Raw genomic sequence first — 27,899 nt, forward strand, 5'->3', positions numbered from 1 at the left:
CGACCCCCCTGGAGTCCCTCCGCGACCCCCAAAGGGGTCGCGACCCCCACTTTGGGAACCGCTGCATTAGGTCAATTGGCAATAGGTCATTAACATGACTGGGTATAAAAAGAGCATCTTGGAGTGGCAGCGGCTCTCAGAAGTAAAGATGGGAAGAGGATCACCAATCCCCCTAATTCTGCACCGACAAATAGTGGAGCAATATCAGAAAGGAGTTCGACAGTGTAAAATTGCAAAGAGTTTGAACATATCATCATCTACAGTGCATAATATCATCAAAAGATTCAGAGAATCTGGAAGAATCTCTGTGCGTAAGGGTCAAGGCCGGAAAACCATACTGGGTGCCCGTGATCTTCGGGCCCTTAGACGGCACTGCATCACATCCAGGCATGCTTCTGTATTGGAAATCACAAAATGGGCTCAGGAATATTTCCAGAGAACATTATCTGTGAACACAATTCACCGTGCCATCCGCCGTTGCCAGCTAAAACTCTATAGTTCAAAGAAGAAGCCGTATCTAAACACGATCCAGAAGCGCAGACGTCTTCTCTGGGCCAAGGCTCATTTAAAATGGACTGTGGCAAAGTGGAAAACTGTTCTGTGGTCAGACGAATCAAAATTTGAAGTTCTTTATGGAAATCAGGGACGCCGTGTCATTCGGACTAAAGAGGAGAAGGACGACCCAAGTTGTTATCAGCGCTCAGTTCAGAAGCCTGCATCTCTGATGGTATGGGGTTGCATTAGTGCGTGTGGCATGGGCAGCTTACACATCTGGAAAGACACCATCAATGCTGAAAGGTATATCCAGGTTCTAGAGCAACATATGCTCCCATCCAGACGACGTCTCTTTCAGGGAAGACCTTGCATTTTTCAACATGACAATGCCAAACCACATACTGCATCAATTACAGCATCATGGCTGCGTAGAAGAAGGGTCCGGGTACTGAACTGGCCAGCCTGCAGTCCAGATCTTTCACCCATAGAAAACATTTGGCGCATCATAAAACGGAAGATACGACAAAAAAGACCTAAGACAGTTGAGCAACTAGAATCCTACGTTAGACAAGAATGGGTTAACATTCCTATCCCTAAACTTGAGCAACTTGTCTCCTCAGTCCCCAGACGTTTACAGACTGTTGTAAAGAGAAAAGGGGATGTCTCACAGTGGGAAACATAGCCTTGTCCAAACTTTTTGGAATCAGGGTTGTATAATACCATAACTCATCTCTCGGCACTCTATCGTACGCCTTCTCCAGGTCTACAAACACACAATGTAGCTTCTCTGGCCTTCTCCATTAACATTCTTAAAGCAAAAATTGCATCAGACATGCTTTTCCTTGGCATAAACCCATACTGCTGCTCACAGATTGCTGTCTCTCTTCTCAATCTCGCCTCCCATAGCTTCATGGTGTGGCTCATTGGATTGTTAATACGCTGCGTTTAAAAAAAAAAAAAAAAAAAGTACAATTAGACTAAATGTCGCTTATATTTATTACTTGGTCATATTTACATGTTTATTTTCATAAAGGTGTTATTTAAAGCAGGATTAGCATATACACAAATCCACCAATAGGAACTCAGCGTGCACGCATGCGCACATTGACAGTTCTATGGACGCTTCCGTTCAGAGAGACGCGATGGCCGATGCTGCTGCTTCAAGTCATGCACGCGAGCCGGGATTAAACGGTACGTACGAGCCCGTTTGACTCGCATTACACTGCCATTCGGGTAGCGCGAAAGATGAGACTTTATCGTACCGTTTTCTACGGTTTTTAAGACTTTTTAAACGGTGCTTAATGTGTAAAACGACGTTTTCTGAGTTCAAAACTACCCCGAAGCCTTCCCTATAGCGGTCCTTATCTGATTGACGCCTGTTGTAACCAATAAAAACGCGCGGAGTGCAAAATAGGCGGGATAACAAAACGGATTGACATTCTCTGAACCAATCATGAACGCGATCGCTGTGACGTGATTTATTAGGTTTCATGTCAACAAGACGACTGCAAACATGGAGATTTTTAGGCTACGTTACATTTATTTTTTAAACCTTTTTGTTTTGTGAAATACTTTTTGGCGTGACTTTAAATCCAGTACTTGAGAAAAGCCTGCTGTCTAAGATATATATTTAGCTAGCTTTATATAAAAATAATCAGTAATATGTTCCTTAACCATCCTTTCGTAAATCTACTTTCAGCTCTGCTTGGAATTATTTCTGAAATATAAATTGCAGTTACTCTTCAACTGAGGTCTGAAAGGTTTTTAAATAGTTTACAGCAAAAATTGATCTCGTTAATAATTTCATCTTTCTGATCTGAAATATCGTCTTGATATCGCGACATCTTGATTTTCAGTAAAAACAAACAAACATCTCGTGTTGTATCGCGATATTTCGTCTGATCGCGTCCTGTATAGTACACACTAATCATCTCAGCAGTATACACTATAGTGTGTGTTAGTGTTCTAAGGGGGCGGGGGAAACAGTCCAACAAAATGGCAAATTAAATTATAAGACAAAAGGTATTGTTTAAAAAAATACTTTTCACTTGTCATCAAGAACCGTTTTTTTTATACACTGTTTATTTGGTCTGAAATGAGTAACATTGCGTTAAAAATATTAAAAAAAACCCATTTCAATTAACACTTAATTTGCCAAGAAATTACATAATTAAATTGTCTAAATGATTTAATGTTTTTTTTTTTTTTTAAAAAGATTTTCCAGTTGTAATTTTGTTTTAAAATAAATCAGAATGTTTGCAAAATATATCATGATACCCAGGGTGCGATTTGTCAAAAAACCAGAAGGGGGGGGGGGATGTTTTTTTTTTTTTATATCATGAAACGTCACAAAATTAAGGTAACAATAGGCTAACAGCTCAATAACATCCGATGATATGATATCAAATGAATAACACTAATGCCGCTTTTCCACTACAAACGCGGCTGAGCCGTGCCGTGCTGAGTCGGGCTGAGTGGGGCTGCTGGAGTTGCATTTCGACTACAACCGCGCTGAACCGTGCTGGCTGGAAGTGGGTGGACACATTGGGTGGAGTTAGCGAAAGTGGGTGGACGTCACGTGATGTCGTTAAGCGGCGCAAACAGTGACATCAGTGAGCTTTTAAGCGGTAGTCTCACGACCTGAATAGTAAACAATAAACATGGAGGACATGGAGTCGTTAGTGTTGCTGGTCTTGGTTCTGTGGCTTGTTGTCACCGACAACGCCAACAGATACTGGCAAGAGCGTATAGATGAGGCGAGGCGCATAAGGCTTCAGAAATTCTCGTAATTCTTCTTCTTCCGGGTTTACGGTGTTTACAGATCCCAGCGTGCTCGCGGGGTGTGTGTGGGCATGTGAGGACACTCCTCCTCACCAATCAGTGCACAGGGGAGTGTCTGCTCACGCCCCCAGCCTCACTCGGCTCGCTTTGGCTCGCTTCAGCCCCACTCCAAAACGGTGCGAGTTTTAGGAGCTAAGCAGGGCTGAAGCGAGCTGAGTCGTGCTGTTTTTTGGTCGTCGAAACGCGAGCCGTGTCGGGCTGAAGTGAGCTGAAAAAGGGTAGTGGAAAAGGGCCATATATGAAAACGAACACTAAACCAGAGATAGTAAATTCATCTTCCTATCTCTCTGACTAAATACACGAACACTAACACAACAAAGTTCGCATTGCTTGTCGCGTTGCTGTGATGTTTCTCTCCCTCCGGATTAAATGGACAGTGACTCGAAAATCACTAAAATACATGAATACTAAATGAACAGTTTGCTCTGATGGCGCAGTTCACATTGTGCGCAGCTTTCCGATTTAAACTGTTTTTTTTTTTTTCTCATCCTTATACTTCCTGTTTCATGGACTGTAACGGATTTGCTTATTTAGTAATTTTAATACAGAATTTACTTTGAAATTATAATTAGACACTCCAACGTCCCCCCTAAAAAAAAAAAAAAAATCGGCCGTGAAAAAGGCGGCATCCGCCAAAAGGCGCGCTGTTTGCATCCCTGCTGATAGAACGCAAAGATATTGTTATTATCTACAATGTATCTATTTGCTGGGGACGTTCGTGAACATTAAAGCTGCCACTTCGGGTCATTTTGAAAGTGAGTGCAATGTAGACCATAGAAAACTGTGTCACAACATGCCTGTCATGTCAACTTTTTTTTTGGTTTGTTTGTTTTATTGACGAGGTTGTCCCCGAGGATTTTTTTTCAGCAGAGATAAAAACCAGAGAGGGGGATGATCCCCACCATCCCCCCCAGCAAATCGCACCCAGATGATACCCATAATATCTCAAAGTGTATCGTGACATAATTCATCACAATATCGAGTGATATATTGTCATATTTCCCAGCCTTTCCTTCTGTCCTGTGTGTATTTGTGTGCATGTACATAATCAAGGACAAAATGGTCTAAATGTGATCTTGTTTTGTCTGAAAATCAGAAAACATTTCTCCACACGGGAGGCTTTGAGGTTTCTAAAGGGACAACCTGATGGAAAAACTCTTCATGTTTTGACGTAAATAAATATGGGTTTTTCTTTTGTAATTGTAGAGATGTAATTATTGTTATCTTACGTTAATGGTCACTACACAGGCTGTTATTAAATAAGACTGTAAGACATGCATCCTTTTAAAAATCTAAAGGAAGTGATGTGCGTATAAAATAGGTCTACAGTCGTAATAGCATTGTTTTAGTGCTTAAAGTAACATTGTTTACATGTAAATTCTTTACTGTATGACTATTTTACAAGCCTGTGACTGTGACTTTGGTTAAACTGTGAAATCCTGAATGAATTCTGGGTCTGACTCTGAAGACACCTCTCGTTAAATGAGCCCTGAAACCGTTTTCTGTCTCGATATAACACGAGGCGGAGAGCCAGTCATCACGCTGCTGTTAACTGAAGACAAACGCAGCGTTGGAGAGACAGCGATAGACACATGCATGCAAACCGTGAGGTTTTCACCTCGCTCCATTTCTGGTGCTGGAAAGTTTTAGACGTGTGGGACGTGCTGATTTTCCAAGACATGGAAATCTCTCAAGGCCTTGCTGTTTTCTTAAAAACATGGTGAGTCGCGGACAGACGAGTCTGCATGGCTGTGTGATCGCGGAGTCCCTGAGAGGTTTGTTTGTCTGTGGTGCAAGAACATCTACATCATCCCTTGATACAATAACAGGAAAGATTATGGATTTAAAAAAAAAAAAATCCCAAAATGTTTTTATCCAGATGTAATTAGGAAACGTGGAAAACTGGATCTTTGGTGACTTTCCAGAAAGAATATATTTTTAATTCATTTTTTTTAATATGGAAAATTTTGGTTCATCCAAATCCATTCAGCTCAACTTTCTAAATATCACAAAAGTGATTAGAAAACTGAAAGAAAATGCTAAAGGAATAATAATAATAATCTAAAATCGATGTGTATATCTTTTACAATTTCAAATAGAAATAAAAAATCTTTATCTTGCATTTCTTCATTTGTAATTTTTTTTAATTAAAAGAAAAAATATGGCAATAAAGACTTTATTATTATTTAAGTGTTTCATAGTGTTGCTTGTCATGACTTTCTTTTAATTATAATTGTATAAAAATAAAGAAATGCAAGATGAAATTTTTTTAAATGTATATCTATATTTGAAACTGTAAAAAAATTAAATGTTTTTATTTGACTATGATCTCAGTTTTTTACAATTTCAGATAGATATAAATAAAAATCTTGCCTTTCTTCATTTATTTTTTTATTAAAAGAAATATGGCAATAAACACAAACATTTATTATTATTATTATTATTATTATTATTATTATTAATTTTTATTTATATAATTTTAATTAAAATTGTATAAATAAAAATAAAGAAATCCAAGATGATATTTTTAAAAATTCTGTAGATATTTGAAATTGTAAAACATTTGAATATTTTGATGCTGATGCTTTTTATTGCATTTCCCCCATAACCTGCATTCGTTAATTAATTAACTAAATAACAAACAAACTCTCATCTTCCTAATTATTCATCTGCCAGTTCACACCCCTCCCCCTCGGCGATCACCTGGAGACAGTGAATGCGAACACGTGCTTCCTCTGAGACGCAACAACCCTGTCGGCTCCATCAGCGTCACGCTCTATCTGCCCTCTTCCACATACACGACCTCGCGGATGCCTACGGTTGTTGAGTCACTGAGATTGGCTGGGGAAAGAGTGTATGCCCCTCCCACTTCGACAGCCCAGCCCAGCCCGTTTCCCTCCCTCGGATTCCTGAACGTTAACCGAGCTCCTTAAGTGACGAATTCATCACTGTGAAAAAGTCACAATAAAAACACGACGGAACGAAGATGGTACTGATGAAGGAGATCTCGACGTGACGTTCCTGATTTTGTAGAATCAAGAAGCAGCTCTGCTCTGGAAACTCAGATTCTGGTTTTATTCCACTCACTTCTAGAAATAGAGCCACGCGTTTGACTCCTGAGACTCAGGACTCGGTGCTGGAATTAGTGTCTCCCTCCCTCCCTCCCTTCCTCCCTCCCCCCTTCCTTCAGGCTGAGTTGTGTGAGAGTTTACTCTGAATCTGTGTACATGCGTTACGTGCCCTGTGGAAGAGGATTAGGCTGCACTCCAGTGCTCAGCCCTCTTACCTAACTGCACGCTCAAGTTTCCACCACTTCAGTTTCCTTTCTCTTCCTCACTGGCAGCGTTTGTGTTTTTAAATGACCATGCTCGCTGATAACTTCCCTGCACCCTCCGGTTCACCTCTTTTAAACTGTTTAAACACCATAAAGACGCTTTATCGTAATCAGGTGACTCGTGTTGTAAGGAAGAAGCCCGGGTTCCTCCTGGAGATGTTTACACAGAGCGCACTTTAGTCTGCTTTGCTTTCAGTAGGATTCAGAGTGACGGTTGTTGTTTTTGTTTTTTCCCCCTTCTAATTCACAATGTTTTATTATAAAATATCACGGTAGACGATGATGTAATCGTAAAAACAAACAGGAAAGCGAGCATTTCCACCATCTCCTGTTGGAGTGGGGTGTGATTTATTATATCATGATTTATAGGTGGTGTAATATTATTATACTTCCACGTTAGTTGTAAAGTGCTTGACTTGACGCGTCGTCAAACACACAGTTGTTTTAATCTTTGAGTCAAAATCTTCCTCTGTTTGTCTTCTTCGTTCTTATCTCGCAGCTGTCCCGGATAAATCCAGCTTAGTGATGTTACATATGTTTATTGATGTAATATATATTTACATACTTTGTGTACTGTTGATCATACACAGATACGTCGTATTTCGCATGGTTGAGCTCGAGACCTTCTTCGTTTACCGCTACAAAAAGCCTGTGAGCCACATGAGTCAGGAGTGCAGAAGGAGGCGGGGCTTCCCGAATGCCGTGGCTAATATGGGAGACTTCAAAACGTGTTCGCAAATCATTCCAGGTTCACGTGTCACTTCGCTCATCTTCCGTTTAATCAGAGAGAAGAAAACTGTGATTTTTATCGAAGCTGTGAGTGACGGCTCGTATAAACTAGGGATGGCGAAAACTAAAAAAAAATCTTGACCGACCACCAAGCCTCATTAGCCGGTTAAAGTCGGTTAACCTATGAGTTTAAAATTCTAGAATTGGAATTATTACAGGGATGTAAACGGCGCGCCTTTTGGCGGATGCCGCCCTCTCCACGGCTGAATCGCGCAGATCTGACCTTCCTTTCCCAAGGGGGGGCGTTGGAGCGTCCGACCACAACTTCATCAAAGCAAATTCTGCATGTAAGCAAATGCCACCACAGTCCACGAAGCACAGGAAGTACAAGCACGAGAAGAAAACAGCAAATCAGAAAGCCGCGCACGCCCGCGCCGAAGCCCGCCCAAAATTTAATGTGCGCAGCCCCCCGATCCACTGCCCCCCCGATCCACTGCCCTCCTCCCACACCCCCCACGCCTCATGGACTGCAACGGCACCCGCCTATTTAGTAATTTTAATACAGAATCCACCTTGAAATTACAATCAGACACTCCAACGCCCCCCCCCCCCCAAAAAAAAAGGATCTGCGCAATTCAAAAAAAAAAGTCGGCATCTGCGCCTTTAGTTTGTGTGGAGAGATATGATCTGCAATAACATGCATTGTTGGCTACAGACCGAAACATACTTTCAGAATGCACTGGCCGAGGCAGGACTAAACTCCATGTGCCTTCTAATAATAATTTAAAAAAAAAAAACAGAATAGTAATTTGTAAGCTAAAAAGCCTGTGTCTACACTTTTCTCTCGCCGAGTGGCAGCGGGAGGGCGGGACATGACTGAATGGGTGTTTCTGATTTGTCAGCTGTCTTTAACTGGGGCGGGAGGGCGGGACATGACTGAATAGGTGTTTCTGATTTGTCACCTGTCTTTAACTGGGGCGGGAGGGCGGGACATGACTGAATAGGTGTTTCTGATTTGTCAGCTGTCGTCCTTGCACCACATGGCATGCCCCAAGCGTTTACAACACGGAATTCCAAGTCCTCCACTCCAAAATCGGCAGCTTCAAAACGATGGATATTTTTTTTTTTTTTTTAACCAACAACCAAAAAAAATTAACCGGTTGACGTTGATTCGGTCAACCACCGGTCAAACAGTCATCGGTTAACATCCCTAGTATAAACACCATCTGATAATTAAATTATGGCGCAGTTACGCAATGGAGAGACGATAATATCACACAAGCCTTGATTTGAGCATTAAACAGGAAGTACATCCAGTTTGTCTCTGTCCCTCTCTGACTCGGCCTCGGTTTCTGTGTCTCTGTCTCCATCTCCATTTGTGTCTGTCCATCTCTGCCCCTCTTTGTCTCTATCTTGGTTAGGCCTTTCACGATGATAAATTTTGTTGGACGATATATTGTCTCAGAAATTATTGTGATAAACGATATTATTGTTGACGTCTTTTCAAGACAATTTTATGCCACTAGTAAAATACTGATCATGCAAATACACCCTTTAAAAGAACAGTAAACTTTAATCAAGTCAACTTATTCAATTCAACAGTGGAACGTAAAAAATATATAAATAAATAACCTCATGAAATAAAACAATCAAACGAAACCACTCAATAAAAACAATAAATAAAATACAATCTATGCCTCTTGAAAATTGCACTTAAGTAAATATTAACTTGGCACAGGGTAATCAGAAACAGACATTCTTTTCTTCACACCATTCTGCCAATCCAGTTTCTCAAAGATTAGCACCCAGATAAACAAAAAGTGCAAAGGAACAACGTATTGCCAGCTGCCATTTGGATAAAAGTAACAACAATTAGAACGAGAGAACATGTAGGCAAGGGCGTAGGTTTGGTATTAACACTGGTGGGGACATAAACCCAATGCCAACCCCCAGTGGCGCCAACTTCAGGTCAACATTAGAGGGTCGCAATATTTTTGCTCCGTTGTGTTCCACCAAAAGAGTCTCCATCATCTCTCCAAAGGCCAGACTTTTAACATTTGAAGTTCAGAACTGTAGTAATTCATGAATAAGTATAGGGTCATTCCATGCCAAATCAACAAGAGGTTATGCTCGACCATCTCAGATTTCAATGAAATTTGGAGGGCTCAGAGATACTATTAAAAGAAGTTAATTCCCAAAACTTGAGCTTCCTATCACCAATAGTTTCAGAGATACAGGCATTTGAATTTTTCGATTTTTTTGTTTTTTGCTGAAAACATACATATTTCAAAGTGCAATATAATCTTTATTATGCAAGATAGAAACCTAAAATTTTGCACAGAGACTCAAGGTCTTGTACTAGAAGATTCAACTTAGAATTTCAATGGTCATTGTATATTAGATGGTGATTTTAATAAGGAAATTAAAAAGACAAATTTGCATTTTTAACTCATTCTGGAAGCTTGCCTGTGGCAGTAATGCTTAAACTAAGAATGTTATTCAAATCTACACAAATATCTACTAATTTCAGTTTTACCAAGTCTCTACTATTCCTAGTTTGTCTGTAATAGGGTTTTGAAATTCGCCGATTTTCTAAAACATGCCATTTTCAGTAGCAAGAAATCCAATGTGGGATAGCAGTTAGGAACTTGTAAATTTTTTTCAGTAATCCCCAAGACCCATATTTTATATTTCCAAATTTTTGTTGCGTGTCTCTCAAGTATTTTTAAACTACAGGGGTTTAAAAAATCCATTTTCACCAAATTCGAATTTTTTATATATTTTCATATAACTGATATTTGAGGGTTAATAAATGCTTCAGTAAGGCTCAAGTAGGTTAGGAGACGTGTTTCTTCCTCAATTTTAAATAAAATTTCAATTAATGCTCAGTATTTAATTATTTGTAAATTGATTTTAATTTAAGACTGTGTAACATTAGCAGTCAATGACCAGCTATTGTGTACCAGTCAACAGCCAGCCTTATCAATATCAACACAGCACAATAGGTGACCTTTGATACCAGAACAGGTGGCTCATATCTTATAGTTTTAGAGTCTGTAAACTGCATACTTGTTCAGATAACATTATATTGCTTGGATTATATTAAATACATTGTAATACAGAGCACTGAGGAAATTTTACCAATGTTATTAACTGAATGTGTTTCTTTGCAAGGATTGGATATTTTGAATAGTTGACTAGGGAATTTAATTGTAGTTGCTTTCAATTTGAGATCAGTATAAATGAGTTTGTTCTTAGACATCTAGAAATGGCTGAACTTCCTCCCTGTTCTATAGGAATTGGACTAAAGAAAGATTCTGACTGCCATAAACTAACATACAACAGAAATTGTAAGTTAAATACACTCTCTCAGTAAGGCTGGCTGTTGACTGGTACACAATAGCTGGTCATTGATTGCTAATGTTACACAGTCTTAGATTAAAATCAATTTACAAATAATACTGAGCATTAATTGAAATTTTATTTAAAATTGAGGAAGAAACACGTCTCCTAACCTACTTGAGCCTTATTGAAGCATTTATTAACCCTCAAATATCAGTTATATGAAAATATATCAAAAATTTGAATTTGGTGAAAATGGATTTTTTTAAACCCCTGTAGTTTAAAAATACTTGAGAGACACGCAACAAAAATTTGGAAATATAAAATATGGGTCTCGGGGATTACTGAAAAAAATTTACAAGTTCCTAACTGCTATCCCACATTGAATTTCTTGCTACTGAAAATGGCATGTTTTAGAAATCGGCGAATTTCAAAACCCTATTACAGACAAACTAGGAACAGTGGAGACTTGGTAAAACTGAAATTGGTAGATATTTCTGTGTAGATTTGAATAACATTCTTAGTTTAAGCATTACTGCCACAGGCAAGCTTCCAGAATGAGTTAAAAATGCAAATTTGTCTTTTTAATTTCCTTGTTAAAATCACCATCTAATATACAATGACCATTGAAATTCTAAGTTGAAGCTTCTAGTACAAGACCTTGAGTCTCTCTGTGCAAAATTTTAGGTTTCTATCTTGCATAATAAAGATTATATTACACTTTGAAATATGTATGTTTTGAACAAAATGCAAAAAAATCGAAAAATTAAAATGCCTGTATCTCTGAAACCGTTGGAGATAGGAAGCTCAAATTTTGGGGATTAACTTCTTTTAATAGTATCTCTGAGCCCTCCAAATTTCATTGAAATCTGAGATGGTCGAGCATAAATTTGTCAGATATTTGTTGATTTGGCATGGAATGACCCTATAGGTAATCGTATGGGGCCGAGTAAAATTAAGGATTTCGAAGTTTTGAAAATTTGCGACTCGGGCAATTTCAAAACTTTTGAAATCGATTACTTGTTTATAATATATAGGGCCAAATTCATACTTCGGAAGCCATTCAAGTTCACACCATTTGTCATTCACGTTTTCTGAACCAATCCGGGCGCGAGACTATCTTGCACGTTTGAATCAGTTTCTAAAGCGTCTTTCATCATGACACGGTGACACGACGCAAGGATTTTGAAAGTGGTTTACAAAAGTTTATTGGGACTTCTTTACAAAAGCTATTTTGTTGACAATTTGTTAATTTTTGTAACCGTAACCAAGCAACGAACTAGCCAATAGCATTTCAGAAATACGGCCCCGTGTTAAGGAAAAAAGCCCTCCTTGATTGGTCAATCAGAATTGAGTAATTTGGCCTTATTATTATTATTATTATTATACATAATATGCAATTCATTTAATTAATTGCAAATCTTGCATGTGATGATTAACTCATTCTACCAATTTGAAAATGTGTTTTACAAGCGAATACCGAACTGACTGTCGGGAGGGTGTATGTTCCTTTCCCTCGTAAATGGAAGTAAAACCCATCCGGAGCCTTAAACACTGCGTTCCATGAGGCTGCAGGGGGAGTCGCTCTCTTCTGTGGGATCTGTAACTGGTTTTAGAATGCCAGTTTAAGCTGATGTGTGATTGATCTAACAGTAAAACAGCTCGAGGGCTCGAGAATTTTTGTGACAACGTTGAAAGGTTACAATTTTACTTGGCAACAGAACGTATCTGAATTCTGATTGGTGGTTGGATGTGAATTCTGATTGGTTGTTATATTATTGCCCTTTTGTTGTGTTCTTGAGCCCAGAGCGGGGGAGGGGGGGAGTGACAGGGTTCGACAGAGAAGTTTTTCGCCTCCAGCTTTCGAATGAACCGCCTCGAAAACCAATCAGTTCAGTGGATGCCTGACTCGGTATGTGACGTTTTCAAAAGAGAGGCGGAGTCACCAAACATTTCTGATCCAGAAGGCGGAGGCTGTTCTGCTTATTACCTGAAAATGTTTGATTTGATTAAAAGGTGTCTGGGTCTCGAACAATGTCCACATCACCATCAGGTTGTTGTTGTTGTTGTTGTTTACATGTGTCATGTTACCCGAACTCGGTCAGGGCTCTGCAGGTCTTAACTGAGACGCTTCAGATTCAGGGTTAGCGGGCTGCTAACGTTTGCAGGCACTTCACAAGCAAGACTCGGTGCAATATTAGCCTAGCCTGGCTAACGCGACTTCAAAGCTCTCCGAGCATTTGGTCTGGCCAAGCTATTAAGCCCAACCGTTTCCCAGAGCCCGTGGTTGACCCGCCTCCCTGAAATGCCTCAGTTTGCTACTGGTCAAAGCCAGAAAAGGCTGTGACGAAGCTTAAACCAATCACATCACTCTTTCCTCTGACGTATGTGACGCGACGGAAACTGCTTGAGTAACTGGTAGATTAAACTCTTACCGAAGCCGGTCGGGAGCAAGGCGAAAACGTCCTTCCTTTCAATAAATACCTCCTGGGCTGCTCTTTGCTCCGTTTTCAATGAGAACTTCCCGTTGAATGCTTTCAATACAGCATCTACTGCTGTAAACAATCTATGGCTTCCGGTCGCAGTTCTACTACATCAGTGCCTTGAACACGCCTCTACCCAGGGCTGTTGGAGATGCTCAAAGTTGATTGGTTCCCGATTTTTCGGGAGCTTGGAAATGCTGTAGATAGCCTGCCTGGCCAGACTAAGCTCGGAACAGGCCCTCGTGTTGCGTCACGCTTAGGATGGGCGGGCCCAGGCTAATATTAGCCAACATTAGCACAATCTGATATGATTTAATAATGTCTTTGTGACCTTAATGAACACTGGTTGTTGTCGTAATCAAGTCGGATTGTTATTTACACGCCACACAAACTTAGAAAACAGTCACATTCGTATGTTGTCGTTTTTACACACTGAATAGGAACTGTTGTTAACGGATTCATTTTACAAGCTAATCTAACGGTACATTCCTCAAGGACAGTTTGCTAGCGAGCAGCCGGTCACTGCACCGCAAGCGCACTTCCTGATTGACACGGTAGCCGAACTTGCTTGCTCTTTTCGCGACCACGCCCCCAGAGCAAATATTCATGAGCGAATTTTGCGTGGTTTCGCCCAGTGGAAACCTACAGCAACCATTTGTCCCGCCCACGGAGCGTGATATTTTTTTTTTGTTTTTTTCTTCTTCAATCAGAAATATTAGTAGGGACATATCAGCCGTCGTTTGATATTGGTAGGGACACGTCCGTACCCAATTCTACGCCTATGGTCTGTACAACAGAGCACCGTGTTGTTGTCTTTTCCCCGTTCAGTGGATCCCCTGGCTGGATAACTGTTGCATGCTGGGAGGCCCCGCCTCTGACAGAGCGTGTTTTATTCAGTCCAAGGGTCAGGCTAATACTCTGGCGACTTCCCTGTGTAGATGTACAGCGCGTAAATGCCAAAATTACAGTAAAAAAAAAAAAAATTACCAAGTTCATTTTCATTTACCATACGATAAGTCGGTATATCGAATATTGCGACGGGCCTAGTCTTGGTTTCTCTGTGTCTCTATCCCTCTCTGTCTCTGTTTGTCTGTTCCTCTTTGTCGCTAGAATTTGATCCACACTTTCTCCCATGATTAAGTAAGCATTGTGTAGGCGCTGCATTTTTACTTTTCAAAACCTGCAGCAGTTTGTGTTTTGATGGACGGAGGTTTGATTTTGACAACGTTACTGTCATGTTTTTTTTTTTTCTGGATGAGTTACGTCTCAGCCGTTATCAGGTTCTGCTGCATAAATCCACGGATCATCCCACATCTTGACCAGAATGTTCAGCCTTCCAAACGGTGTGCGTGTGTGAGAGAGTGAGAGAGAAAGGGTACGTGTTGATCTGAATTTCCTGCTTACTTCATCAGATCTGTTTCAGAGCAAAGTCAGTGTTCTCTCGACTCACATGACCCATGTTTACTTGCTGCCAGGAAGTCATGTGACTGTTTTTCGGCCTCTGTCTTAATCCCAGGAGCAGGAACACTGCGTTCGTGGCTGTAACCGTATCTCAGATAATCAGCAGTGTGTTTGTGTGAACGCAGGAGCCGTCATGAGGCCAGTGAGAGACGGAAAATACAGCTGTGCCAATTCACGAACAGTAACGACGTGTGTGTGTGTGTGTGTGTGTGTGTGTGTGTGTGTGTGTGTGTGTGTGTGAGAGAGAGAATGAATTTGGGGGGGGGGGGAGTGTGTGGTCCTGCCAGGGCTCCTGAAAGGTCTTGGCTCGTGTGTCAGTGAGTTTATAGCGGGAGGTAGCGAGAGGTTTTACTGTCCTTTCACCAGGCTGTAAATAGAGTTCAACTGTGCCAACAGAGGGCTTATGGGAAATCGCTCTGTCTCTGTCTGTGACTCTGTCCATCTTTGATTGTGTTTGTTAATCTTTGTTTCTGTCTTCATTTGTCTCTATCTCTCTGTCCACATCTATCTCAGTCCATTTCTTGTTCTGTCCACCTTTGTGTCTGCCTGTCTCCATCTCTGTCTGTGACTGTCCATCTTTTGTCTCTGTCCGTCTTTGTCTCTTTCTGTCTGTTCATCTTTGTCTCTCTCTCTCTCTCTCTCTCTCTCTCTCTCTCTCTCTCTCTCTCTCTCTGTCTGTCTGTCTTTGTCTGTCTGTGTGTCTGTCTCTCTCTCTTTGTGTCTGTCTTTGTGTGTCTCTCTCTCTCTTTGTGTCTGTCTTTGTGTGTCTCTCTCTCTTTGTGTCTGTCTTTGTGTGTCTCTCTTTGTCCATTTTTGTGTCTGTCTCGGTCCATCTTTGTGTTTGGACTGGTCTCTGTCTATAGTCTGTTGTATGTATGAAGGTGTGAGACTGTAGTTATTCTCTGTGTGTCTGTGATTTTTATTTTGGCCTGAATGAATCCTTGATGTCTGTAGTTTCTGACATCGTGTTGGTGATGGGATCAGCTGACTCGGTTCACTATTGCCCCTTTTCCACCAAAGCAGTTCCAGGGCTGGTTCGGGGCCAGTGCTTAGTTTGGAACCGGGTTTTCTGTTTCCACTGACAAAGAACTGGCTCTGGGGCCAGAAAAAACGGTTCCAGGCTAGCACCAACTCTCTGCTGGGCCAGAGGAAAGAACTGCTCACGTCAGCGGGGGGGAGCGGAGTTAAGACCAACAAGAATAACAAGACCGCGAAAGATCGCCATTTTTAAGCGACAAGAAGCAGCAGCTGTACAAACGCGAAGTCATTTATTATTATTGTTGTTGTTGTTGCTGCTGCTTCTTCCGTGTTGTTTTTGCTTCGATATTCGCACCAAGGTTTATGCAAACGTAGCGACGTAACTGATGTATACAACGACGTAATGACGTATACAGCGACGTAATGACGTGGCTCCGCTTAGCACCGCGAGCTATGGAAAAGCAAACTGGTTCTCAGCTGGCTTGCAAGTTGAACGAGTTGTGAACCAGCACCAGCACTGGCCCCGAACCAGCCCTGGAACTGATTTGGTGGAAAAGGGGTATAATAAGAGTCGACTCTTTTTCAGCTTTGAAACGGCGCCATGTAGAGAGATGAACTGAATCTTTAGACTCGAGATCGTGAGAGTGCTGATTGGTGTAGCTGTAATCCTGCAGCAGGGGAGTTTAAAGAGCTGCAGCCGAACAAAAGAAGACAAACTGATGCCCTGTTGAGTGCCATCAGTGTTACAGCGCGGGTGCGCAGACAGTGTCGCAATCTCCGCCGAAAAATAGCCAGGAGCTCCAGCACCGGCTGAACTGGCGAGGAGGAACTCAAGCCAGTGATTCACAAAACGAGAGATTAGTGTTGGCTTTTTTTTTTTTTTGTCCAAGCCAAGTGGTGAAAGGTCACTAACAGAACCAGCATCCCTGATTTTAACCCCTTAAGCTCAACAAACTTCAGATTCAAACTCCTAATATGTTGTTTGCTGTGACATTAAAATGTAGCTATTTCAGGAAAAATAAAACTCGGGTGCTTCAGTAACTTCAGCGTGTTATTATTACAGTGCCGCATGCAGTGTATTATTTCTTTACACTTCACATGTTAATGCTTTTGAAACCCTACTACAGTCCTTTGATGTCCCATGTTCATTGTCCAGTATTGTGTGTTTTTAATATATAAACTTTTCCCGTCCTCAGGCTCGTGGGTGGAGCTCGAGATGAACAGGAACTCCCCCGAGACGTCACAAGCGGACACGTCAGTCACGTCCAGTTTGGTCCAGGTTGTTGAAGAGGATGAGGGGATTGTCGGGGGACTAGAACACGTGCCGTCGTCTTCCTCCATCCATAATGGAGACATGGAGAAGATCCTACTGGACGCGCAGCACGAATCCAGCCGCAGCAACTCCTCCTGCGACAGGTAGAGGAAAAGTTCTGCGCTCGGGAAATTGGCGACAATTAGGGCTGAACGATCTATCGTTTTTGACCGAAAATCGCGATCTCAGACAACACAATTTTGGGATCGTCAAAGCCGCGGTTTTTCTCAGTGCTCCTAAACTGACCCATGTTTTGTTTCATCAATAAATTGTCCTCATTTTTTACACTACAGACAAAAAATTACGTTCAGGAAAGCCTTGTTACGGAGCCGTAGAGGGGACATGGTGAATAAAAAAATAACAAAGCGTGGGAACGACTTATAAGGCGTGCGCACGGGTTATTAAAAAGTGAGGGAATGTCTTAAAACGCCTTCCCTCGGTTTATATCCAAGGCGTAGGAATGATATCCTATGTTGTTCCCTCGACTTATTAAAATATTCCCACAATATCCTTGTTTTCGGTGATCTCGTTGCCTACACACACACGTACACACAGGCTGTAGCTCACCATGGTAGCTCCGGAAATACTAGACGCTATTTTATTCTATTTTAATATTGGACTCAGATACACAGAAATCCTCGATGCACTTGCATCCCAACATGGCTTTATTATAAGTCTGAGACACCTCAAGAGAGTTCTGAGAGAGAATGGGCTTCGCCGGGAGGTGTCTCAGACTTATAATAAAGCCATGTTGGGATGCAAGTGCATCGAGGATTTCTGTGTATCTGAGTCCAATATTAAAATAGAATAAAATAGCGTCTAGTATTTCCGGAGCTACCATGGTGAGCTACAGCCTGTGTGTACGTGTGTGTGTGTAGGCAACGAGATCAACGAAAACAAGGATATTGTGGGAATATTTTAATAAGTCGAGGGAATGACATAGGATATCATTCCCACGCCTTGGATATAAACTGAGGGAAGGCGTTTTAAGACGTTCCCTCACTTTTTAATAACCCGTGCGCACGTATTAATATCTCGTGCACACGCCTTAATGAAAGCGAGGGAACGATTTGTAACTCGTCCCCTCACTTTTAACTACCCGAGCGCGCGCCTTAACGCAAAGCGTGCGCACGGGTTATAACTCGTGCGCGCGCATTAATATCTCGTGCACACGCCTTATAAGTCGTTCCCACGCTTTATTTTTTTTATTCACCATGTCCCCTCTACGGCTCCGTACCTTGTGGCACTCAGTGTGAAAGAATTTTGTGAATATCTCCTTCCGTTTTCGTGTAAATCCCCGTTGTTTGGAGGGAGCGCTGTGAGGAAAAAGTGCGCTGTCTCTGTGTCTGAGCGGGTGGGGGAGGGGCTGCTTGCTCGCTCTCACACACACAGGAGGGAGGGGCCCTGCAATAGCGACTGCTACAGCCACTGCATCACTCTTATTTCCCACAGGGGAATTGTTGGCTCTAGTTATAATTTATAATGCTCATGTACATTCTTTTACAAAAGTGCAATATTTTGATGCTGCTGAGCCATTGATCAACCTTTTTTTATGTCTGATATGTTGTAGATGGGAAAAGTAAAAGAAGCAAAAGTTTACTTAAGAAAGATGGCTCTCTTTTTATTTTTATTTTAAGTTATTATAACTTGTTCCTCAGGCACTCAGTGTTAATAAACAGGCCTACATTTGAAATCTGTTGACCTCAGTTTTCATTCTTGCATTAGCTTTATGGAATTCATTGTATTAATTAATTTGCACTGAAACTTGATTTAAAGAAAAAAAAATCGTGGTTGAAATCGAAATCACAATATCTGCCAGAAAAATCGCAATTCAATTTTTTCTTAAAATCGTTCAGCCCTAGTGACAATGATTAATTTTAATTAGCGTCATATATGAGAAAGTAGTTACATAATTCTTAACACTGGTACATTAAATGTTTATCACAACATACAAATGTAACTGAATTGGCTTGTCTTATCACTGTTGGAAATTTTTTTTTTTTTAGTAATTTCTTATGTTTTGTCGTACATTCACATTCAGAAATTCACCGAGATGTAATGCAATTTTTTTTTGTTTGTTTTCTTTTAATGCTCAGAAACCTTTTCAGTTAAAATGCTGTGTTTTTGTCCCACAGTCCACCACGTCCTCACAGTCCTCAGGATGAAGGTCAGATCAGCTTTGATGTGGACAGAGGAGAGAACCAGGTAGTCTGGGAGACTCATTTTGATTTTCATGAAATGTATATAAACGTTCCAGATGTAATTATATGGATACGAGTGTTTTACTGGGAAATACAACACTGGGAATTTATTTATTTAGGTTTTTTTTTTTTCAACCTGTGACACACATCTCTGTCACTTGTGAGGAAACTGATGAATTGTTTTGATAAATTTAGGGACTTTTTGTTTGTGAATGTGTCGATATAATAAGGAAATCACAGGTTGGCTTGAAGATATGAAGTTTATCTTCTCGTGTTGAAAAACTCGCATTTTTCATACGAAATCCATCGTGGATCTGAGTGACATATTTAAATAATATTGGCTGGCGCTGTTTTTCGTGGTAAATCAAATATATTCTATTCAGCGAGCATGATACTGAATCAGTCGAAGACGAGTAGCTGAATGGAATATATCTGCTAGACCATGAAAATAATCCAGTTATTATTATTATTATTATCCATACACATTCCTTTCGTGTGTTCAGCGCGTCTTTCTCTTTCAAAATTCTCTCAAAATCTTCCGTATTTAACGAAGCAAACCTGGCGGCCATGTTTGTTTATTTACAAATTGTCCCAGTCGCTCACTAGCGTGGAAGTTTTACATCTCCAACATAATGTGGCGTCATGTTGTCTTGACAACCATGCAACATCGTAAACCATATTCAACGCTCATTCTCCATTGGGTAGAGTGACGTAATGCACGTCGGATAAGCGATATGCTAACAATATTCCATGCTATCAAACCAAATAAACGAAACCCGCTAAAGGGAATAGAACCCATGTTTTTATTCCATCAAAAAGTGTCCTGTGCGTATAATAATTCCCGATATTTCACTACGATGACGTCACTCCCAGTGTTTTCCCGCTGACTAGATGCACGCTGTCAAAATGGTGAACTTGTTCAAAATTAAAATTCTTTTGATTAACTTGAGTATTTTATTTATTTTTTTTGTGAATGTGTCCATATAATATAAAGAACATTATACAGTGGGGTGAAGATACGAAGTTTTATCTTCTCGTCTTGAAAATATATTCTCCACTCAAAGATAAATTTCATATCTTCACGCAACCGTGTAATATCAAAAGGATATCTAATGAAAGATGTAACTGAATTTGTAGGTAGGACGTCGCTTAACTCTTTACCCCTTAAAGTAGTTGCTACAGCCACCCTTGTATATGTATATACTGTTCACGCTTAGAACATACTTCTCATCTCATTATCTCTAGCCGCTTTATCCTTCTACAGGGTTGCAGGCGAGCTGGAGCCTATCCCAGCTGACTACGGGCGAAAGGCAGGGTACACCCTGGACAAGTCGCCAGGTCATCACAGGGCTGACACATAGACACAGACAACCATTCACACTCACATTCACACCTACGCTCAATTTAGAGTCACCAGTTAACCTAACCTGCATGTCTTTGGACTGTGGGGGAAACCGGAGCACCCGGAGGAAACCCACGCGGACACGGGGAGAACATGCAAACTCCACACAGAAAGGCCCTCGCCAGCCCCGGGGCTCAAACCCAGACCTTCTTGCTGTGAGGCGACAGCACTAACCACTACACCACCGTGCCGCCCTAGAACATACTTACAAGAAAAAAAGTCGTCAAATGTCATCATTATGGTGCATGCACGCCGGCGTCATATGTCGTCATGATGGGATATACACGGGGTCGTCGTTAAAGGAATGATCCGGAGTGATGTGCTTTCTAGGTCTATTTTCTCATTATTAGGAGCGCATATGTTGAGTTGCTACCACAGTCACGTTAATCGCATGTGTTTTGAGACCGTTCGGTTTTTGCGATTTCAACCGGAAAGCGCTAACGTGGCAGTGCGCAGGGCGTGTCTTTTTGCCAATACAAAACGCTAGTTTTAAAACCATTGCCAAGCTCAAAACAACATGACCGTTCTGTGGAAGTGAGTAGAGGGTTCCTACAAACAAAACGAAGTGTCCCTGGCTCTGCAAGTGCACGGACAGAGTGTGTAGAAGAGTAAATACAAAGCCAGTACCTGACCTGAAGTAGTTCTTTTCCAGAGAAGTGAACTGCAGAGCCCATCCCGCTGGAAATGCACAATTGCGGTATGTTGTGCATTTCCAGCGGGATGGGCTCTGCACTCGACTTTTACGGACTTTCCCCTGAAGATAGTGTCTGGAGAAGAACAACTACTTCAGGTCAGGTACTGGCTTTGTATTTACTCTTGTACACACTCTGTCCGTGCACTTGCAGAGCCAGGGACACTTCGTTTTGTTTGTAGGAACCCTCTACTCACTTCCACAGAACGGTCATGTTGTTTTGAGCTTGGCAATGGTTTTAAACAGGGGTCATCAAACTACGGCCTGCGGGCCGACTCTGGCCCCCCAGCCCCTCTGCCCCCCACCACTTGAACCGGCCCTATGAGGCAATCCCCAAAAGTGGTCATGGCCTATTTTTTTAAAATTGCTTTTTGGCAAAAAAAATAACATGTCTGCACCTTGTATTTTGTTGATTTTTATCAATTAAAATTGATATTTAGTTATAAAATGAACTTATTCGGAAAATATTTTCCGAATTTTCATCATATGCTCGCGATCAAGCAGTGACAGGCAGCGCACGCGCAGAGAACTGTCAGTGTTCAGGACAGCAAAATGGCTAGCGGTCAGCGAAAAGCTGACAGAGTGTGCAGAGTTTTTAAAGAACAGTGGACCACCGATTTATTTTTTCGTTCAGTGTAAGGACCGTGCAGTTTGTCTTGTATGTAAAGAAAGTGTGTCGGTTTTCAAAGAATATAATCTGCGTCGTCACTACGAAACCCGCCACAAAGAGTATGCTAGTTTGCGAGGGCAAACAAGAGAAGACAGGATTTGGAGGATGAAATGCGGACTGGCTGCACAACAGAATGTATTCCTTCGCCAAACCCAGATCAACCAGGCTGCTGTCCGAGCTCGCTATAAGGTAGCTCACCTACTAGCTACCCATGGAAAGCCGTTTGCTGATGGGGACTTTGTTAAAGTATGCATGCTTGCTGTGGCCGAGGAGGCGTGTCCCGACAAGAAGGATGCGCTCAATGCGGCGAGTCTCTCCACGCCTACTATGACCAAACGAACCGAAGATTTGGGGGACAACGTGTATGACCAGCTGAATGAGAGAGCGTCAGAATTCGAGTTTTTTGCTTTGGCCATGGATGACAGCAATGACGTGCAGGACACAGCACAACTGCTGTGATCTATTGATCTATTGCTCATATTATTATAATTTCACTGTTTTTTAAATGTATTTATTTTATAGGCCTATTTATTTGACCTTTATTAAGTGCTGCATACAATTATTATTAATATTATTAATAATATCAACAGGCCTACCTACAATGTATAATTTTCCACTCACCTTTGCCAGTGTCAATCACCTCAACTAGGCAGATGTTTCTTACCTTGACAGCTTTGATGTTATTTTTATTAGAAAATAAATAAATGGAATATCAGTGGTATTTCAAATTAAAACAAAGTGTGAAGACTCAATTACTACTTTTGCAAACCACTAGTAAAGATAAACGAATATGTGCCAGGAATCAAGTGTGGGTATAGTAGTGTGGGTATAGTAGTGTGGGTATAGTAGCGGGGGTGTAGTAGTGGGGGATGTAGTAGCGTGGGTGATGTAGTAGCGGGGGGATGTAGTAGCGTGGGTGATATAGTAGTGGGGGATGTAGTAGCGGGGGGATGTAGTAGCGTGGGTGATATAGTAGTGGGGGATGTAGTAGCGGGGGGATGTAGTAGCGTGGGTATAGTAGCGTGGGTGATATAGTAGTGGGGGATGTAGTAGCGGGGGGGATGTAGTAGCGTGGGTATAGTAGTGTGGGTGATGTAGTAGTGGGTGATGTAGTAGCGTGGGTGATGTAGTAGCGGGGGGATGTAGTAGCGGGGGTGATATAGTAGCAGGGGTGATGTAGTAGCGTGGGGGATGTAGTAGCGTGGGGGATATAGTAGGGGGGGATATAGTAGTGGGGATATAGTAGTGTGGATGGCTGTGCCAGGCTAGTAATCTCTACTACACAATGAGGCCTGCTGGTGGTCATATTTGTCTGGGTCATACAATTCTATGTTATGTAGCTGACCCGACCCCGGCCCCCCATCACAGTCAGGAACGACAGTGTGGCCCCCAGAGAAAAAAAGTTTGGTGACCCCTGGTTTTAAAACTAGCGTTTTGTATCGGCAAAAAGACGCCCCTCGCGCTGCCGTGTTAGCGTTTTCCGGTTGAAATTGCAAAAAACGAACTGTCTCAAAACACATCCGATTGATGTGACTGTCGTAGCAACTCAACGTATGCATTCCCAATAATGCGAAAATAGACCTAGAAAGCATTTCACTCCAGATTATTCCTTTAAGGGGTAAAGAGTTAAGGAATTATTTGGTATCATTACCTGACAGAATTGGAGCTGATATAAAGGTGTAAGTAGTTTTTGTCGTGCTACAGAGAACACTGTAAATCTGGAGATGTGACAGAGTTGTAATAAAAATAACAGAGAAAGAATGGAGTAAATTTGGAAAGCTTGTGTGTGTGTAGGAGGCGCTGGAGAAGTTGAGGGACGATGAAATTCTGATGAAAGACTCCGACTGGGTGGCTGATTGGTCCAGCAGACCCGAAAACGTTCCTCCCAAGTGTGTGGTGCTTTTTTCCCCCCCCCGAATATGTTCTGCACACTGAGAGACTCCTCTCAGATTCCCTTTTTACAAAATCTACAAATCTTTCATATGAAGAATGGTGTTTTACGGCAACCTTTTATTCTACTGTGTGTGTGTGTGTGTGTCAGGGAATTCCATTTCCGACACCCTCGGAGAAGCGTCACACTGAGCATGCGTAAAACTGGAGCCATGAAGAAAGGAGGGATCTTCTCCGCCGAGTTCCTCCGAGTGTTTCTCCCCTCACTGCTGCTTTCACACTTATTGGTCCTGGGGCTCGGGTGAGCACTTTTAAAATAAAATAAAAAATCCTTATGTGACTTTCAAATGCATTTTCATTACATCAGTTCAGGTCAGTGTTTGTTTTTGTAGAGCTTTATCACAAAGCAGCTTTACAGAAATCCTGATGATAATCCCAGGTGTTTTTTTTTTTTTTTTTTTAATTGTTAGAAATATCAAAGTCCTGATTAAAAGTTTTTGTGCGAGTATTTTGAAATGTTTCCACCAAGGCAGATTTCTTCATTCCTCCATCTCTGTCATTGTGTCTCATCACGTCCTTGTGTCTCGTTCTGGACGGTTATTCCACTCGAACACTCAGCGGTTTATTCCTGCAGTCAGTGTTTTGAGTTTTTAAAACCTCTCACGTCCTCTCAGACCCACCAAGAGCCCTGTTCCATGCACCGATCTTCTGGATCAGTAAATGTAGATTTGAGCATCAGGTCAGAGTTTTAGATTTGAGACTCGGATCATGATCTCAGTCAGAACGACAGCAGGAAGCGAAACGCATCGTCAGTGTGTTAAATGTTGCTGCGCGTGAAGTCATTAAATATTAGCGTGATTTTGGAAACCTGACTGACGGAGACATTATGGGGTCGTGAACGTAGATGTTATGAAGTCATTTACCCTAAAGGTTTGGGAACCTCTGTTTTAGACTGTCGTCCTGTTGTTGAATTCCTGTCATCACCCAAGAAGGACAGCAGGAGGGAGATCTGGGTATCGGAGCGAACTGGGAAAGTCGATGTCAGGCTTTACCAGTGAAGACGAGTTTAATGTTCTGGGTTTTGTGAAAAACGTACAGAATAACAACCACCATGATACTTTCTGTTAGAAACTAAAAACTTGGATGTAACCCCTCTCTCTCCTTTCTTTCTCTCTCTCTTTTGCTGTCTGTCTGTCTCTCTCTTTCGCTGTCTTTCTTCCCCTCTTGTCTGTCTCTCTGGATTTCTCTCATTTCTTTCTCTGTCTGCATCTCTGTTTCTGTCTCATTCTGTCTCTCTCTTTCTGCCTCTCTGTCTCTCTTTCTGGCTGGCTGTCTTTCCCTCTCTCTGTCTCTTGCTTTGTCTGTCTGGATCCTAACCCTAACTCTTTTTTTTTTTTTTTCCTCTCTCTCTCTCTCTCTCTCTCAGGGTGTATATCGGGAAGAGATTGACCACGCCCCCTGCCAGCTCCTTCTAAGCGTCGAAGTGGAAAAGCGTCTCAGCCGCGGCTCGTGTTTGAGAGATTTGAGAGAAAATCGCAGTTTGTACTAGACGCATTGCCCCCTGCTCATCACGTCATTCTCTTTCTCTCTGTCTCTCTCTCTCTCTTTTTTTTTTTTCAAATTGTTCCAGTTTGTGCTTTGCTCGTGTTCTGCTTGGCCTGGAAATGTTTCCCCTCGATTCTGATTGGTCCTGAGTGATTACAGTTGTGTTGCAGGGGTGGATACAGAAGGGGCGGAGCTTAAACCAAACCCGTGAGAATGACCTGATCCCAGAACTCTTTCACTCACAAAACGGGGATGAGTTAAAGCAAATACATCAGCATGTGTTTATCGTAGATTTTCTTTTACACGTCGCTCGTGTTTGAGGTGTTTCACGTTTTTATTTTGGCATTTCAGTTATTTTTGTAGCACAGTGATTTGAAATAATGCGTATTTCTGCACCCCCCCCCCCCCCCTTTTTTTTTTAAATTCCAGTATGCGCATTCAAACATGCTAATGGTAATTAACAATCTCCTTAATTATCATTATTAAAAAGCACCAAATCTTACAAAACTTTCCTCCAAATTGATTTTATAAAATCTTAAGGATGTATTTCTGAGACTCTGATCAGGACTGAAGGAAAAATGATACTGAGCAAAACTAATGAGATGAAAAAATAAACTAGACCCCATAGCAGTAGGGGGCGCCCAAGTGCCACTTTAAATGCAGTCCAAATAAAAAATATAAATTAATTTGGTGACTGACCCCTTGAAAATGGTTCCTCCAGGAACCATTAAACGTTTTTAAACGTTTCAGTTGTCAAGACAATGGAAAAACTAAAATACAAGAGCATTTTGTTTTGTGCACAAGAGCATTGTGATGTATCTTTCTGTTTTTGTATTTTAGTTTTTCCGTTGTCTTGACAACTGAAACGTCATCGTTCCTGGAGGAACCATTTTCAAGGGGTCAGTCACCAAAGGGTTAATGTGAAAAATAAAATAAAAATGAATCTTGTAAGACCCAGATGTTGGTGCAGGTGAGACCTGTTCCATGTGACGTGTGTAAATGTTATTGTCTGATGTATTTAAATTTCATTTTGGTGGGTTTTTTTTTTTTGATCGCGTTCCTTTATTTTTTCATTTGTCACTTCATTATGGGCCATTTCTTCTCTAAAAATAACTCCACGACAAGTGAAAACACACTCTGTCGAAACTATCAGCTAGTTTGGTTCATCACGTCTTCAGAGTTAAAGATTATATTCCGAGATTACGTTCTTTGAACTCTGCGTAACTTGGCTTACAAATTTAACAGACAGGAACATCATCGCTCCAATTTCTGCAGAACAGATCAACAGAGAAGTGTTGAGATCGCGGGTTCTTGAACTTTTTTTTTTTTTTTTAAACATATATATTTTTCACAAACATGCATTAAAAACTTTAAATATCTCCAATAATATTTTTAGTTATTTTACTTTCTGACCTTTTCACCCATAGAACTCATTTTTATTCAAATTACAGTATCATGATCATTAGATCTGATTTGTCGTTATTTATAGATTGCAATAAATTTGATAATTGTTGAAAGAATTGAGTCATGTCCACTGCTATGAAAAAATAAACTGCACACCCCTCTTTTAGAATCAGGGGTCAAGAAACAAAGCCATGTTTTTATTTTTTATATATTATGGTGAATAATTTGAAGCAGTTTGGAGTAACTCAGTGATGCGGATTAGACACGCCCTTATCAGATATAACGTTGTGGTGAGATTGTGTTCTAACCAATCGGATCTCATGGTTGGGTCTAACGGACTTTATTTGACGAGGTTGATTTAGACTTGCTGTTAAGTGTGTGTGTGTGTGTGTGTGTGTGTGTGTATACATGCAAGATGGCCGCCATGCTTATCCTGCACTCGTTTGGTGCGTCACTTGTGCACATCCTTAGAAAACGTATGTGATGCATGCAGCAGCATCAACGTACATCTTCGAGGTGGTTCAGCACCACATGACACTGGCTGTGTTTGAAACAGAAGGTCGCCGCCTTGTTGCCTCACTGCGGTAATAGACAGACAGGTGTCTCATGAGGCAGGACTTTCAACTAGAGGCTCTTCAAAGAACATTAGTTTCGAAGGAGGTTTTAGGATCACATTTATGGTAACGTCTGTCAGCACACCAGGCTAGCTAGCGCTAGCTTATTGCATCCATTGCAAAGAAATTTAGTTGGTTACAGTTATGGGGCTATAAAAGTATATGATTTTTATTTATTTATTTTGGGTAACAACAGAAAGCCCAAAAAATTACATTTGCAGATAAATACACTACCGTTCAAAAGTTTGGGGTCACTTTGAAATGTCGTTATTTTTGAAAGAAAAGCACTGTTCTTTTCAATGCAGATCACTTTAAACTAATCAGAAATCCACTCTATACATTGCTAATGTGGTAAATGACTATTCTAGCTGCAAATGTCTGGTTTTTGGTGCAATATCTCCATAGGTGTATAGAGGCCCATTTCCAGCAACTCTCACTCCAGTGTTCTAATGGTACAATGTGTTTGCTCATTGCCTCAGAAGGCTAATGGATGATTAGAAAACCCTT

The 27,899-nt window shown here is 41.3% G+C and overlaps 1 protein-coding gene across 1 annotated transcript; it reads left to right on the forward strand.

The window, feature by feature from the left end:
- Positions 1-1,608: 1,608 nt before the first annotated feature.
- On the forward strand, positions 1,609-26,723 carry bnip3lb (BCL2 interacting protein 3 like b). The gene is made up of 6 exons (XM_060908709.1): positions 1,609-1,686; positions 16,860-17,079; positions 19,111-19,180; positions 23,734-23,828; positions 23,981-24,130; positions 25,256-26,723. The coding sequence occupies exons 1-6, from the start codon at positions 1,611-1,613 to the stop codon at positions 25,302-25,304; spliced, it is 660 nt and encodes a 219-aa protein (XP_060764692.1). The 5' UTR covers positions 1,609-1,610; the 3' UTR covers positions 25,305-26,723.
- The last annotated feature ends 1,176 nt before the right edge of the window (positions 26,724-27,899 follow it).

Source organism: Neoarius graeffei, chromosome 25 (genome assembly GCF_027579695.1).
Source record: "Neoarius graeffei isolate fNeoGra1 chromosome 25, fNeoGra1.pri, whole genome shotgun sequence".
Lineage (NCBI taxonomy): Eukaryota > Metazoa > Chordata > Actinopteri > Siluriformes > Ariidae > Neoarius > Neoarius graeffei.

Coding starts and splice junctions, on each gene's coding strand:
- bnip3lb (XM_060908709.1), top strand. CDS start 1,611: ATGGACGCTTCCGTTCAGAGAGACGCGATGGCCGATGCTGCTGCTTCA. Junction 17,080..19,110: donor AGCAACTCCTCCTGCGACAG/GTAGAGGAAAAG, acceptor TTTGTCCCACAG/TCCACCACGTCCTCACAGTC. Junction 19,181..23,733: donor TGGACAGAGGAGAGAACCAG/GTAGTCTGGGAG, acceptor GTGTGTGTGTAG/GAGGCGCTGGAGAAGTTGAG.